The 14414-nt window shown below is 52.8% G+C and overlaps 2 protein-coding genes across 3 annotated transcripts in view; both read right to left on the minus strand.

Moving 5' to 3' along the window:
• Positions 1-2425: 2425 nt before the first annotated feature.
• Positions 2426-5941, minus strand: LOC134430732 (uncharacterized). 2 transcript variants are annotated; one of them, XM_063178612.1, is made up of 2 exons: positions 3158-5941; positions 2426-3115 (listed from the first exon to the last, which is right to left on the minus strand). In XM_063178612.1, the coding sequence occupies exons 1-2, from the start codon at positions 3695-3697 to the stop codon at positions 2513-2515; spliced, it is 1143 nt and encodes a 380-aa protein (XP_063034682.1). In that variant the 5' UTR covers positions 3698-5941; the 3' UTR covers positions 2426-2512. The 2 variants fall into 2 exon arrangements, with proteins under 2 accessions (XP_063034682.1, XP_063034683.1); XM_063178613.1 differs by having other exon boundaries at positions 2426-2887; positions 2996-5941.
• Positions 5942-6151: 210 nt separating this feature from the next.
• Positions 6152-14414, minus strand: part of NCAM1 (neural cell adhesion molecule 1) — an 87117-nt gene continuing 78854 nt past the window's right edge. The window contains exons 19-22 of the mRNA XM_063178611.1: positions 11202-11409; positions 10321-10437; positions 8683-9426; positions 6152-7256 (exon numbers count right to left, since the gene is read on the minus strand). Of these exons, the coding sequence (XP_063034681.1) occupies positions 7142-7256; positions 8683-9426; positions 10321-10437; positions 11202-11409 (1184 nt within the window). The 3' untranslated portion in view covers positions 6152-7141. The remainder of the gene's footprint in view (positions 7257-8682; positions 9427-10320; positions 10438-11201; positions 11410-14414) is intronic.

Genomic DNA, 14414 nt, shown 5'->3' on the forward strand with positions numbered 1-14414 from the left:
AGCCCAGAGTTCTGGTGCCCCGACCGGGCCTTCCCGGGCACCTCCAGGGATGGGCACCTCACACCCCGCCGGGCAGCCCCTGCCCATGGTTCAACCTTTCCATGGAGGAATTCCTGCCCATGCCCAGCCTGAAGCTCTTCCCGATTTTTATGCCAGACTCGGGTTATTTCCCTGTTGCGATGTCCCTGAAAGGCTTCCCGGCTCTCTGCGATGGAAGGAATCGGCCACGGCAGGGAGCCCGAGCACCGCGGAGCTGCGATGCCCGGGATGGCCGTTCCCGGTAAAAACTGCCCGGGATGGCCATTCCCGGTACGTTCCCGACACAGGATTATCCCGGGATGGCCATTCCCTGTACCCGCTCATCCCGGGATGGCCATTCCCGGTACACAGCAATCCCGGGATGACACATTCCGCACAGGGACAGGGACAGCTCAACCTGAGGCTGCTGCGGCTCCGGGAGCCGCCAGCCCAGCCGCATCCACTGCCCCGTTCCCCCATCCATCCTCGTAAGCCGGAGACGGAATCCTGAGTGCCAGAGAGGTGCTGAGCTCCGCAGGCAGCCAGAGACCCCCGTCCCTTCCACCCCCTGGCTGTAGGAACAGCCGGGATACCCCTTTTCCTTGTAGGAACAGCCAGGATACCCCTTTTCCTTGTAGGAACAGCTGGGATATCCCTTTTTCTTTGTAGGAACAGCCAGGATACCCCTTTTCCTTGTAGGAACAGCCAGGATACCCTTTTTCTTTGTAGGAACAGCCACGACATCCCTTTTCCCTGTAGGAACAGCCAGGATATCCCTTTTCCCTGTAGGAACAGCCGGGATATCCCTTTTCCTTGTAGGAACAGCCACGACATCCCTTTTCCTTGTAGGAACACCAAGGATACCCCTTTTCCTTGAAGGAACACCAAGGATACCCCTTTTTCTTTGTAGGAACAGCCACGACATCCCTTTTCCCTGTAGGAACAGCCAGCATATCCCTTTTTCCTGTAGGAACAGCCAGCATATCCCTTTTCCTTATAGGAACAGTCAGGATATCCCTTTTCCCTGTAGGAACAGCCAGCATATCCCTTTTCCCCCTCATGCCCCAAACCAAACAGTTCCTGTCCCTCCCCTCACTGCCATCAGCTCTGCCCACACCACCCTCCATCCCAAAATGATTTTTCCCCTCTAATGAAGCTGTTCCCAGCCCAGTGTCCAGTTAAAAACACCCACGAGGCCATAGCTGGGGCAGTGGGATGCTAGGGAATTTGGGGTTTATTTGTTACCCCACAAAACCTGGGGAACAAAGCCACACAGAGCAGTGAATGTGAACAGGGAGAGGCACCTTTAGCCTCTGAATACTTCAAAAAGCCCTTAAAATGATGCTCTGATGCTCATGCACGATATTCAGATACTGCTATCTGATAAAAGGCCAGATAATGGTGATTTCTAGAAGGGATGAGAGAAAGAGCACAAAAATCTCCCTCCAGCCCCCAGCCCCACTCAGACTTACCCCAAATTCAGCCCAGGGGAAAAGGAGCCACACTCAGCCAAGGTGACACTGCCAGCCAGGTGCCATGGCCTTAACAGAGGGAGAGACGAGGGAAAATTACAATTAAATGGAAATAAAAAGGTCCGAGGGTTGAGAAAACGGCTGAAGAAACACAAAGATCTAAAATAAAGGATCTGTCAGTGGTTTTGCCACTGAGAAAATCCCTTTTCATTTCTCGGGGAGAAGAGGGAGGAACCCCAGAGCTCCTCCAGGCCCAAAGGGGGCAGAGGGAGCCAGGAAAGGCAGGGAGGGCACAGCTCCCACAGGGACCGGGGCATTGAGGGGCTCTGCACCCAGAAAGGGAAACCCCAAATCCCCAGGGGCAACCCCAAACCCCCGTCCAACCCCAACCAGGGAATTGGTGCTTCCCCACTTGGAAGAATTGGTGGTTTTTACATCAAATGGTTGGGGACTTAAAAAGCTCCTTTTCAGCTGAATGGGAACTTCTGTGTGAGAACCAACTCTGGTTTGCCCAAACTGATGAAGGTGAGACAACCCTCCCCTCCCCTCCCCTCCTCAAAACCCCAGAGTAAAAACAATTAAAGTTGGGCATTTGGGCAATTTTTATCTAGGATTTAGAAAAAAAAAAATCAAGACTTTAAAAGTAATTAATTGAATGAATGAATTACATTCAAACCTCTTTAAGTTCAGGCACCCAATTCAGGCTGGGCAGAGGTCACCTCTCACATCCAACACTCAATCACCCTTTCCACAGCCAGGCAACACAAAAGTGCCTTTTTGGGGGGAAAATCTTCCCAGTAGCTGTGAAACTGCGTTTCTGTGTTTGCTATCTCCAGGAAAGATGTAAATAAATAAACTTGCAAGTGGTTTTGGTCCCACTGTGGTGGGAAGAGGAGCAGGACCAAAGAAGGGCAGACTGCAGGCATCAGCTTTTTTTTTTTTTTTTTTTTTTTTTGTAGTTTTTATTTGAACACAGTATTCTGACAGAATGCAAAGTCAAAATCCTCAGTTAGTATCAGTATTTACACCAGTGAGAATGGGGATAAAGGTGGAGTCGATGTTTCACTCGGTAAAAAGATTTTTTGTTTTTTTCTTTTTTTAACAAGATAGAAGGCCCCCAAAAGTAGGGAATGCTGGGGAAGGATGGCCATGGAGGGGCTGAGAACAACTATCAAAACAGCCTGGTGGTGAAGGACGTGGGGTTCGAAGGCTCCATAGAAAAGTGTGAAAAGAAAACGCCACTCGGGAAGCTGACGGGCGGGATGCACTATTGTCACCTGTACGAATGGTGCAGCACGAGAGAGATGGGACAGCTCCTGTGACACTGGGGACAGCCAGGGGGCAGGGCCACCTACCCTGGGATGGACGCATGGAGCTGCCACGGCAGTGCCACCAACCTCAGGGATGGACATCTGGAACCACAGCAGTGCCACCAACCCTGGAGCAGCTATGGCAATGCCACCAACCCTGGGATGGACATTTGGAACCACAGCAGTGCCACCAACCCCAGGGATGGACACATGGAACCACAGCAGTGCCACCAACCCCAGGGATGGACATATGGAACCACAGCAGTGCCACCAACTCTGGGGATGGATACACAGAGCCACAGCAGTGCCACCAACCTTGGGATGGAGACATGGAGCAGCCACAGCAGTGCCACCAACCCTGGGATGGACATATGGAACCACAGCAGTGCCACCAACCCTGGAGCAGCTATGGCAATGCCACCAACTCCAGGGATGGACATTTGGAACCACAGCAGTGCCACCAACTCTGGGGATGGATACACAGAGCCACAGCAGTGCCACCAACCCTGGGATGGACATATGGAACCACAGCAGTGCCACCAATCCTGGAGCAGCTATGGCAATGCCACCAACTCTGGGATGGACATTTGGAACCACAGCAGTGCCACCAACATTGGGGATGGAGACATGGAGCAGCCACAGCAGTGCCACCAACCCTGGAACAGCTATGGCAGTGCCACCACCCCCAGGGATGGGCATATGGAGCTGCCACAGCAGTGCCACCAAGCCTGGAGCAGCCATAGCAGTGCCACCACCCCAGGGAGGGACACACAGAGCCACAGCAGTGCCACCAGCCCCAGAGCAGCCGTGGCAGTGGGGAGGGGTCACTGAAGGAGCTGCTCCCTCGTGAGTTCGCTCCATCCACCCCAAACCAGAGCTTTGGGATGGAGGGGACATTAAAGCCCAGCCAGTGCCACCCCCAGGCTGTCACTGGGTGTTGGGGTGGGCTCTGAGCTGTCCCCTTTTGGGACAAACACCAGCCCAGGTGGGGCAGGTCCCCCCGTGCCCACCTGGCAGGGGCTGCTGGAGGTGCCTGGGCAGGTTTGGGCTGTGGTTCCTACCAAAGCTGCTCAGCTCTGGGAGTTACAGCACACACAGGTGACAGAGCAGCCAGAACTGGGCACAAAAAGGGACAAACCCACGGGGATGGAGGCACTGCTGCTGCCCAGCTGGGTTATGGACTCGTTTCTTTGGGGAAAAGAAAGGAATCCTGGGGGTCAGGGATACTGCTGTGGGGTGTCACTGGGCTGGCTTTGGGGACGAGGCTCCATCCTGCCCAAAATCTGCCAGGACAGGAATCCTGGGGGTCAGGGACACTGCTGTGGGTGTCACTGGGCTGGCTTTGGGGACGAGGCTCCATCCTGCCCAAAATCTGCCAGGACAGGAATCCTGGGGGTCAGGGACACTGCTGTGGGGTGTCACTGGGCTGGCTTTGGGGACAAGGCTCCATCCTGCCCAAAATCTGCCAGGACGGGCGGGGCAGCCTCAGCTGCACCCCCCGAGCCCTCCCTGGGGTCCCAGGAGCTGAGCAAAACAAAACCAAAAACCCCACAGTGAGCACAGGACAGAGCACTGATCCTCACAGCTGGAATGGATCCTCACAGCTGGAATGGACACAGCACTGCTCCCCACATCTGGAATGGACACAGCACTGCCCCCCACATCTGGAATGGACACAGCACTGCCCCCCACATCTGGAATGCTGGATGCACTGGAACAGAGGGAACATTCCCAAGGAACACACAGACACAGCCTCCACACCCCTCCTCAGCTTGCTCCTCTCAGTTAAAGGCTTCTGCTCTTTCTAAGAGTTGTTCTCTTTCTCTTTTTTTGTTTTAAATTAATTTCCTGAATGTTCGTTTCTCATTTTTGTTTCTCAGATCTGAACTAGCGCTACACCTTCCACATCCAAACTATGTTGAAGCTTTTATTATTTCAATACTATGACAAAAAACACGGTTCACACTAAAATAGTCACGCACCCACAGTGCACAAGCTTGCAGATCTAAAGTAGAATTAAAAAAAAAAAAAAAGAAAATAAAATAAAAGGGAAAATAAAATAAAATAAAAATTAAAAAAAAAAAAGGAAATAATACCCAAAACCCCAACAGGAGGAACATCTCTATACAATGGGCTGGTCTCTCCCTACACTCCTCTGCCTTTCTTCTGCTCAAAGCTCCTTTTCACCCCCAAATCTCAGTGTTGCTCCACGATTCCTGGTAATAAATCCCATTAATCAGCTCTCCCACCCCAAATCTCAGCGTTGCTCCACAGTTCCTGATAACGAACCCCATTGATCAGCTCCCCCATCCATAATTTGATTTTCCAGGTGCTGCCTCAGCCCTTGCCCAGGGATGGTCCTGGCACAGAATTCCAGCCCCTGCTCCTGATTCCAGCCGGGTCCTGCTGGAGCTGGAGCTGCAGAGGGGTCTGGGGTCTGCCCAGCACCTGTGGGGAAAAGATCTTTGCTTTTAGGTTTTAGTTCTAGGGTCAGAGGACACGGTATTTACTGAAACTGGAATTGACTGGAATGGGGATTTTCTGAAATTGGAATTTTCTGAAATTGGTGTTTACTGAAATCGGGAATTACTGAAATTGGTATTTTCTGAAATTGGTGTTTACTGAAATTGGGATTTTCTGAAATTGGTATTTACTGAAATTGTTATTTACTGAAATTGGTATTTTCTGAAATTGGTGTTTACTGTTTACTTCTTTGCGATTTCCTGAAATAGAGATCTTCTGAAATTGTTATTTACCAAAACTGGCATTTTCTGAAACTGCTATTTTCTGAAACTGGAATTTGCTGAAACTGGAATTGACTGAAATTGGGATTTTCTGCAACTGGAATTTTCTGCCCTGATCAGGAGGGATCGATTTGGTCACACACCTGAGCCCAGACCAGCCCACACTGCCCAACCTCCCTTGTGCCCGTCAGGGCTGCGGGAGGGCTCTGTGAAGGAAAGGGGAGAATGTCCTAAAAAAGCAGAGATGAGATTTCTCTTATGCAGTCAGGCCCAGGTCCAGCGAGGGACTTCAAACTAAATTTAAGCACAGAAAGGATTTTCCCCAGCAACTCCCTGAGCCCACGCAGATCTGGGGATTGCTGGCTAAAGCCCTTGACTGGTTTGAACACCCCCACCCCCCAAAAAAACCCCAAACCAAACCCCAGCATCGCTTTTCTTCTTACTCCAGTAAGAAATAATAATAATAATAATAACAATAATAATAATAATAACAATAATTAAGAAAAGAGGAAAAAAAAGGGGAAACGACTACTGTAAACATCCATGGTTGAAAATGTCTCCCTTTGCAAAGCAAGCATGCTGCTACCCTAGTGTCTACAGGACTGGATTGACTGAAAAACCAAAAAAAAAAAAAAAAAAAAAAAAAAAGGAAAAAAAAAGGCAGCTATTTTACACATCCATTTCAACACAACAGAAGTTAAAAAAATATCTGTCAATTGTAAACACTGGAAAGAAACAAAGTTGGCCAAAACAAACAAAAAAAAAAAAAAAATTGAACGTAAAATTGGAAAAGAAATGTAGAGTCTGAATACTGCAAATTGAAATACATCCCCCAAAGCTGCAATTTTGGCATTCTTCCTAAAAAATAGATAATAATAATAATAAACCCCAAATAAAGGTCTAACGTGGCAAGCAGGATTCAGTCACAAAGAGCTCGAGACACTTTGCATACTGACCAGATACAAGGTGAACAGAAATTATAACTTATTTATGAGGCTTTACATATTTCAAACTCGACTGAAAAGTATAAAAATAAATTGTGGACTTTGTTCTTTAAGCACCAGCTGTGCCCAGCAGCACAGTGGTTATCTCTGCTATACTAACAAAGGAAACAACAGGGTCTCTTTTCTTTTTTTTTTGTCTTTTTTGTGGTTTTTTTGTGTCTAGGACTACTTGATTTTTAGCTTCCCAACCACACTGCAACCAGCATTGCAATGTTTGCCTGTTTGAATACACACAGGGCCAGCTGAGCCCTGATTTGGCGACGGGTTTAACCCTGTTTTTAACATGTTTTACTTTTTAAAAGCAAGTGCACAACGAATAGAACCTTTCTAGAAATCTCAAAGAAAGCAAAAAATAGAAATCAAAATAAAAAAAAAAAAAAAAAAAGAGAAGAAGAGAAAAAAATTAAAAAAGAAAAGGAAAAAAAGATAAAAAAGAGACATTCCCTCCCTCCCCCCATTTATGCATTTTTCTGGTTGGTTTGTTTGTCTTTCTTTTTTAAAAAAAGGCAACAGACACTAGAGGAATGAGATGGGTGTGTGGGTTGTGATTTCAATGCTCGGGTGAAGGTTTCTGCCGTCCCCTCCGGTGCTGATCATGCTTTGCTCTCGCTCTCCTTTGTTTGTGTGGCTTCGTTGGGCGCCGTCTTCGCCTCGGCCGCGGGGCTCTTCCTGTCCTGCACGGCGCCCTTCTCCTCTGCTGGCATTTTCCTGGGGAGAAGCACCACAAGGACAGGCTTTAGGGCACAGAAACACAGCTGGGCTGAGCTAGCCACGGCACGGGGAGCACGTCCCTCCATGGGAAATGGGAGAGCAGCCCAGCTCAGCTCCCCACCCGGCTTCATTCAGGTCTACATTAACTTTTTCTGGCTTGCCCTGCTCAGCTGCAGGGGTGCAGAAGGAGCAGCAAGGAAAGCTCCCCCAGCTGCAGAAGGATTTGACCTCAGCACCCCAAGTCCCTGACAATTCAGCAGCAAGGAAAGCTCCCCCAGCTGCAGAAGGATTTGGCTTCAGCACCCCAAGCTAAAGCCAAATTGTCAGCTTGCTCCTCTCAGTTAAAGGCTTCTGCTCTTTCTAAGAGTTGTTCTCTTTCTCTTTTTGTTTTAAATTAACTCCTGAATATTTATTTCTCGTTTTTGTTTCTCAAATCTGAACTAGCGCTACACCTTCCACATCCAAACTATGTTGAAGCTTTTGTTATTTCAATACTATGACAAAAAACACGGTTCACACTAAAATAGCCACGAAATTCAGCAGCAAGGAAAGCTCCCCCAGCTGCAGAAGGATTTGGCTTTAGCACCCCAAATTGGCATTCACTGGAATTGAGATTTTCTGAAAAGGAGACCTTCTGAAATTGGTATTTACCAAAACTGGTGCTTTCCAAAACTGGAATTTGCTGGAACAATCTGGAATTTGCTGACAATTCAGCAGCAATCCCACTTTTTGTGTTCCTGTGGGAAGCCATTCCTGAAACCCCTGTGATGCTGGAGAAAGGGGAACACAGAGGACAGGAATTCTGCCACAGACATCTCCACCCTCAGAGGTGACAATTGCCAGCCCAGCCAGGTCCAACATCTGCAGCACAGCTGGGACCCCCAGCCCCAGGTGCTGTTTTCTCTCCCCTGCCCAGCTCAGGGCGCTCCCATCTCAGCCAGGCTCACACTGCCCAGCCTGGGGACAGCTCCAGAGCCCCCAGGGCTGCCAGCCCTGCCCAGGGCACTGCTGCTGCCCAGCCTGACCCTGAGCGAGCCCCAAGGCTCCTCTGACCTGCAGGAGATGGCATCACTGACCTGCAGAACCTCAGCGCTCTGAGGAGAGCTCTTTACACCAAACTCAACTATTTCTGCTCTTCCTTACCAAACGATAACCCACGGCAGACAAAGCTGCCCAAGAGCCTGAGGAACAACAACAATTAATTTATCTCTGATCAATTCCCAGCTCCCTGTCCCTGCCTCCCTGGCACAGCCTCTCCTGCTCTCCTCTGGCACCTTCCAAGCCAAGGCGGGCTCTCAGGTGAGTTGGTTGGCTAAGGGAACAGCGAGATCAGTCAAGAGAACACCCAACAGAGGACACAGCACGAGCACCAGGGCACGAGGGACACAGCACACAACCAAGACAAGAGTAAAGGCGGCCGTACTCGGTCTTTGCGGGGGCAGAGCCGTCTGCGGCGGCAGCAGCAGCCTCGGGGGCTTGCCCACCAGCCCCGCCGGCAGCAGGAGGAGAAGCAGTGCCAAGAGCTGCAAAAACATCCTTGGCAAGGTCAATGTCTGGTGGCTTGAAGGTCCCTTCGTCCATTTTAAAGTCCCCGTTCTGCGAGGGGTTGGCGGCGCTGCCCGCGGCCGCCTCGCTCTTCGCGCCGCTCGGGTTCTTGGGGGTCTCCGCCGGGCTCTTCACCGAGCTGGGCTGCACGGGCTCCTTCTCGGGGCTCTTGGCCGCCTCCTGCTTGGCCTCGTTGGGAGCTGCGGGGCCCGCGAGGCCGGGGGTGCCCGCCTTGCTCGCGGCTGGGGCGGCGTCGGCGGCGCTGGGGCTGAGCACGGCCTGCCCCGGCAGGACACTTGAGGATAAATTACTGGCGGCCGGAGCAGAGCTGGGGGTGTCGCTGAGATCCACCAGAGGGGCCACTTTGGGCGTGGAGGAGGGCGTCGGCGACGCTGCCGAGGCGGCGGCCGTGCCCTTGGCCGGGGTGGCCTGGCCGGGAGCCGCGGCGGCGTCGGGAGCCCCCGCGGGCGGCGGGGCAGCGCTGGAGGTCAGCGTGGTGCTCTCGCTCGTGGGGCTGTTCTGGGCAGTGGCAAAGGTCTCAGTGATAGTGTCAGAGTTAGTGGTGCCCGTGGTGACAGAAGGCAGCATGTCCTCCACGGTGGCCGCGGTGTCTGCGGGGTGCCTGCGAGGGGGACACGGGGACGAGAGAGAGAGAGAGAGAGAGAGGGAGAGGGAGAGGGAAAGAGAGAGAGAGAGACAATGAAGGCCTGAAACGACAGCAGGGAGAGGGGCAGAGAGGGAGAGAGGACAGCACACACATGTGACAGGAGGGGGACTCGGGAGCAGAGACGTGCAGAGGTCAGACATGCAAAGGGAGCGAGGCTGGGATGGCTCAGGATCATCAGGAAGAGAAAAAAGCCAAGAGGACGTGACCTGCAGGGATGGTTTGTTCTCGTGGAGTGCTTGGGATCCTGCCAGCTTGCAGAGACTCTCCTCACCTAAAACTCTCCTCTCAGCCTGTCCTGAGCTCTCCAGGCAGCTCTGCCACCCCCTGAGCCTGCAGCCCTGTGCCACCAACACAACACAGTCCCTGCACGGGACCCTGGGTCCAGCCCCACACCTCGTCCTGTCCTGCTGCTGCAGGTTTGTCTGAAGTCCCCACAAACCCAAACTCCTTCCTCACACACGAATGCAGACTCAGCTCCCAGCTCTCTCAGGATGCTCAGCCCTGCTGTGACTCCACATCCATGCCCAGCTCCTGGGGAGGATCTCTCCCCACGGGTTCAGGCTCTCACCCAGCACTGCTGGGGCAGGTTTTGCTCTGGATCCTTTGCAGATCCTGGACAGTGCTGGATCTCCGCACGGGACAGAGCCTTCCAGCAAACACCGCTTCCTTCCCTTCCCTTGCAGTGCTGGGAACAGCAACCACTGCAGCTTGACAGGAGGCGCTTCTTCACTGGCGTGTGGAGATTTTACCTTTCTTCCTCTCCTGCTGCCCTAACTGCTGCTGCTGAGGGGCTGGGGCAGCTGGGGGCAGTGCAGCGCCCCTGTGCTAGGGCTGCCTAAGGCCACATACTCTGGCTCTGTCAGCGGGGTGGTCTCGTTGGGCTCCGTGTGCTTCCCCCCGTCGTGGTTGGGGGTCCTCTCCTCCTCCGTGCGCACCTCCACGATGGGCTCCTTGGACTCGTCCTTCCTGCAACGAGGGAACGGCAAGGGGAGTGATGGCTGCTCCTGCAGGGACAGTCACGCACGGACACGGCCACGGCCAGGCACAGCCACAGCCACCATGGCCACAGCCAGGCACAGCCGTGGCCACACACAGCCACAGACCAAGCTGGGAATGCTCCTGGGCTCACTGATCCTTCAGCACCCAGCTCCACTGGTGTCCAGCACTGGGATCTCCAGAACTGGGGTGTCCAGCACTGGGATGTCCAGAACTGGGATGACTGGAATGTCTGGGATGTCCAGCACTGGGATGACTGGGATGTCCAGCTCTGGGGTGTCCAACACTGGTGTAATCAGCACTGGGATGACTGGAATGACTAGGATGTCCAGAACTGGGATGTCCAGCACTGGAATGTCCAGCACTGGGGTGTCCAGAACTGGGAGTCCAGAACTGGGATGACTGGGATGTCCAGCACTGGGATGTCCAGAATTGGAATGACTGGGATGACTGGGACGTCCAGCACTGGGATGACTGGGATGTCTGGCACTGGGATGTCCAGCACTGAGGCCACCTATTTGATGGCTACCAACAGGAACCAGGCAAAACCCCAGAGGAACAGCTCCAAACCCACCTTCCTGCCAGCCCCAACAGAGCACCAGCCCCTTCCCCACAGAGCCGAGGGTCCCCTCCCTGAGGCAGCTCCTTTGCTGCCCCTGGGGCTCAGAGGGGTCCTGGGGGCACACAGGGGAGGGTTTTGGGACACAAAGGGAGGTTCTGGGGTCAGTACTCACGAGAAGGCCGCCTTGCCCTCCTCCATGTCCTTGCCCTTGGCCCCCGGGCCGGACTTGCCGCACATGTTGACGGCGATGCACATGAGCAGCCCACACTTGTTCAGGAAGTAGCAGGTGACATCCACGGCCACCAGCAGCGCCACAAACACCACCACGAGGATGCCAATGATGGCAGCGGTGCCCAGGCCCGAGGCAGGGCTGGTGCTGGCTTCAGACACCGAGGGAGAGAACAAGAGAAGGCGTTCGGGTTAAAATCTGCGGTTTCAGGGCTCACACTTGGCTGCACTAGGTTGCTTTTTTAGAATTGCACCCCCTGTACCAGCCATGTAATAACCAGGGCTTCATCCCACAGAGAGTGTGCCTGAAAGGATGGCACTGATGGGGCCTCTCCCATCCCTGATGGGGCCTCTCCCCTCCCTGATGGGGCCTCTCCCATCCCTGATGGGATGAAGCCTGGGAAGCAAAGAGCACAATCCCTGCTCTACACACAAGACAGGGCTCCTGCTTCCCTCCTCCTCCTCCTCAGGAGGAAGGTGCAGAGTGGCCCTGGCCCTGCCCAAGGAGCAGGGGAAGCAAAGGCCAGGCTCTGCAGCAGGGTTTTCCTGGTGGGACACAAATCACTGGGGGATGCTCAGGGCTGGTAAGCTCCTGAGAAGGTGAAACTCAATCAAAGCCCTCCCTGGAGCTCAGGAGCTCTCCAGAACCTGCTCATGGCTCCCCAGCCTCTCACCAGCCCAGCCCCTGGAGCCCCAAACCCTTGGAAGCTTTGCTCTGCAGAACCCCAGCAGAGCCCCTTGGTCCCTCAGCCCCATTTATGTTGAATTTCACAGGTGAGAAGACCCTTCCCAGGGCTTGGAGAGAGCCACAGCCCCTGCCATGCATTTCTTTGGTTCAAAACAGGAGGCAGAGAGGTGTTGTTTCGTTTGGTGACCCCGAGATGGATCGAGGGATGCAGATTCCAGCAGGAAAAGTGCAGAAAAGCCACAGTGAGGCACCTGAGGGATCACAAGCCCAGCCCCTGGTGACAGAACACGGTCCCACAGGCAGCAAGCTGCAGGATGACATGGTGACAGGGACCCACCACGCCCTGCAGGGAGTGAGGAGGGCGGGGATTTTGGGATTTTCCCCTTTGGGGGTGCCCAGGATCCCTGCAGGGATGATTCCATAACTCAGCTGAGCTGTGTCACCCTCCCATCCATGCCCTGTGTGGGCCACGGGGACCATCCAGGCTCAGCCTCCCCTGGGTGCCCCAGAGCTGCAATTTCCCCCTTGTGGACAATTCCTCTCACACCACAGTGCTGCTCCTCGCCTCCTCTCCCCTCCCCAGCTTTCCCAGGAGCTGTGACCCCCAAATTCCTGCCCTGACAGGAGCCCCTGAGCTCCCCCAGAGCCCTGGGCAGGCACCAAACCCCCCAAAACCCCCAGCCCTGCTGCCCTCACCCAGGAGGACGAGGAGGATGGAGCTGGGGAAGCAGGGCAGGCCTGCAGGGGAATGTCCCTGTTCTTGTGCTATTCTGGGATTTTACACCTCGAGCCAAGGAAACTGGGCCAAGGTAATTGCCTGCAATTTGGGTTTCTGGGCTGCTAAGGGAGCCCTGCAATTTGCAGGAACTTTCCAACCTTTACCATTAGCTGTGGTTTCAGAAATGCTAACTCGTGGCATGAATTGAAATTCCAAACCTTCCAGGGACTGGCATAAGGGAACATAATATAAAAATCCTCCACAGCCTCATGGACTTGGGAGGCTCTTGGTGCTTTTCATTTTCCTTGTAAAGGAATTTTGCTGCTCCTAAAAAATGCAGGAATCATAGAGGAGATTACTCTTTTCACAGACTGTCCCATCTGATTAAATTAAACTGATCTCCAAATACTTCCTGGAGCCATTCCCTCCATCCTGTAGCTGGATTTATGTTGTATTTATGAAACTGATATTTAGACATCCCTAAAGGGTTTGCTGGGGCCTAAAACAACTCTGTGTACAAAATAAATGTATAAGTAAATGAAGAAATAAATGTATAAATAAATAAAGACATGTATAAATAAATGGAGAAATAAATGTATAAATAAATAAAGACATGTATAAATAATGTGGAGCAGCTGCTCACACTGTGTGTGTGAAATAAATGTAATAAATTGATGTTGGACATTTCTGACCTGATCCACATCCAGCCCTTCCATTAATCCCCTTTTGCCATTCTCAGGACACGGAGGAATAACATTTCCACCAGTTAAATAAGGAAACACAAACCATTAAAGAACTGCTGGAGTCCTTCATTCTAAAGAAGTGAAGAATTTATTAATTACAAATTATGTTTTCCAATGGAAAATGAGCTTCCTGCGAGACTGGCTTTTCTAACCCCCCTCATTTCACAGTGCACAGGAAACCCACGCAGCAGTTTCAATTTCTGCCCAGAACCTGCCCTGACAGAGAGAGCTCAGCTGTGTCCCCCTGGTGTCAGACACAAACAGGGTGGGGACAGGCAGGTGGGACTGCAGGCACGGCCAAGGCCCTACAGGATTTGGCAAAAGGAACAAGGAGGAGGGACAAACCAAACAAAAATCCACTCTGTAGCCAGCAGCACATCCCAGGAGAACAGCTCTTTGCTCCCTTTGCAGGGGGATTTTCAGGGCTGTTCCCCCAGCCCACCCTGGGGACAAGGACCCTGCTCTCCAGGGACAGAAATCCACATCCAAACCCTGTGAGTGAGCTCCCAGAGCCTGGGGACAAGGATCCTGCTCTCCAGGGACAGAAATCCACATCCAAACCCTGTGAGTGAGCTCCCAGAGCCTGGGGACAAGGATCCTGCTCTCCAGGGACAGAAATCCACATCCAAACCCTGTGAGTGAGCTCCCAGAGCCTGGGGACAAGGACCCTGCTCTCCAGGGACAGAAATCCACATTCCAAACCCTGTGAGTGAGCTCCCAGAGCCTGGGGACAAGGATCCTGCTCTCCAGGGACAGAAATCCACATCCAAACCCTGTGAGTGAGCTCCCAGAGCCTGGGGACAAGGATCCTGCTCTCCAGGGACAGAAATCCACATCCAAACCCTCTGAGTGAGCTCCCAGAGCCTGGGGACAAGGACCCTGCTCTCCAGGGACAGAAATCCACATTCCAAACCCTCTGAGTGAGCTCCCAGAGCCTGGGGACAAGGACCCTGCTCTCCAGGGACAGAAATCCACATTCCAAACCCTCTGAGTGAGCTCCCAGAGCCT

Source organism: Melospiza melodia, chromosome 29, assembly GCF_035770615.1.
Source record: "Melospiza melodia melodia isolate bMelMel2 chromosome 29, bMelMel2.pri, whole genome shotgun sequence".
Classification (NCBI taxonomy): Eukaryota; Metazoa; Chordata; class Aves; order Passeriformes; family Passerellidae; genus Melospiza; species Melospiza melodia.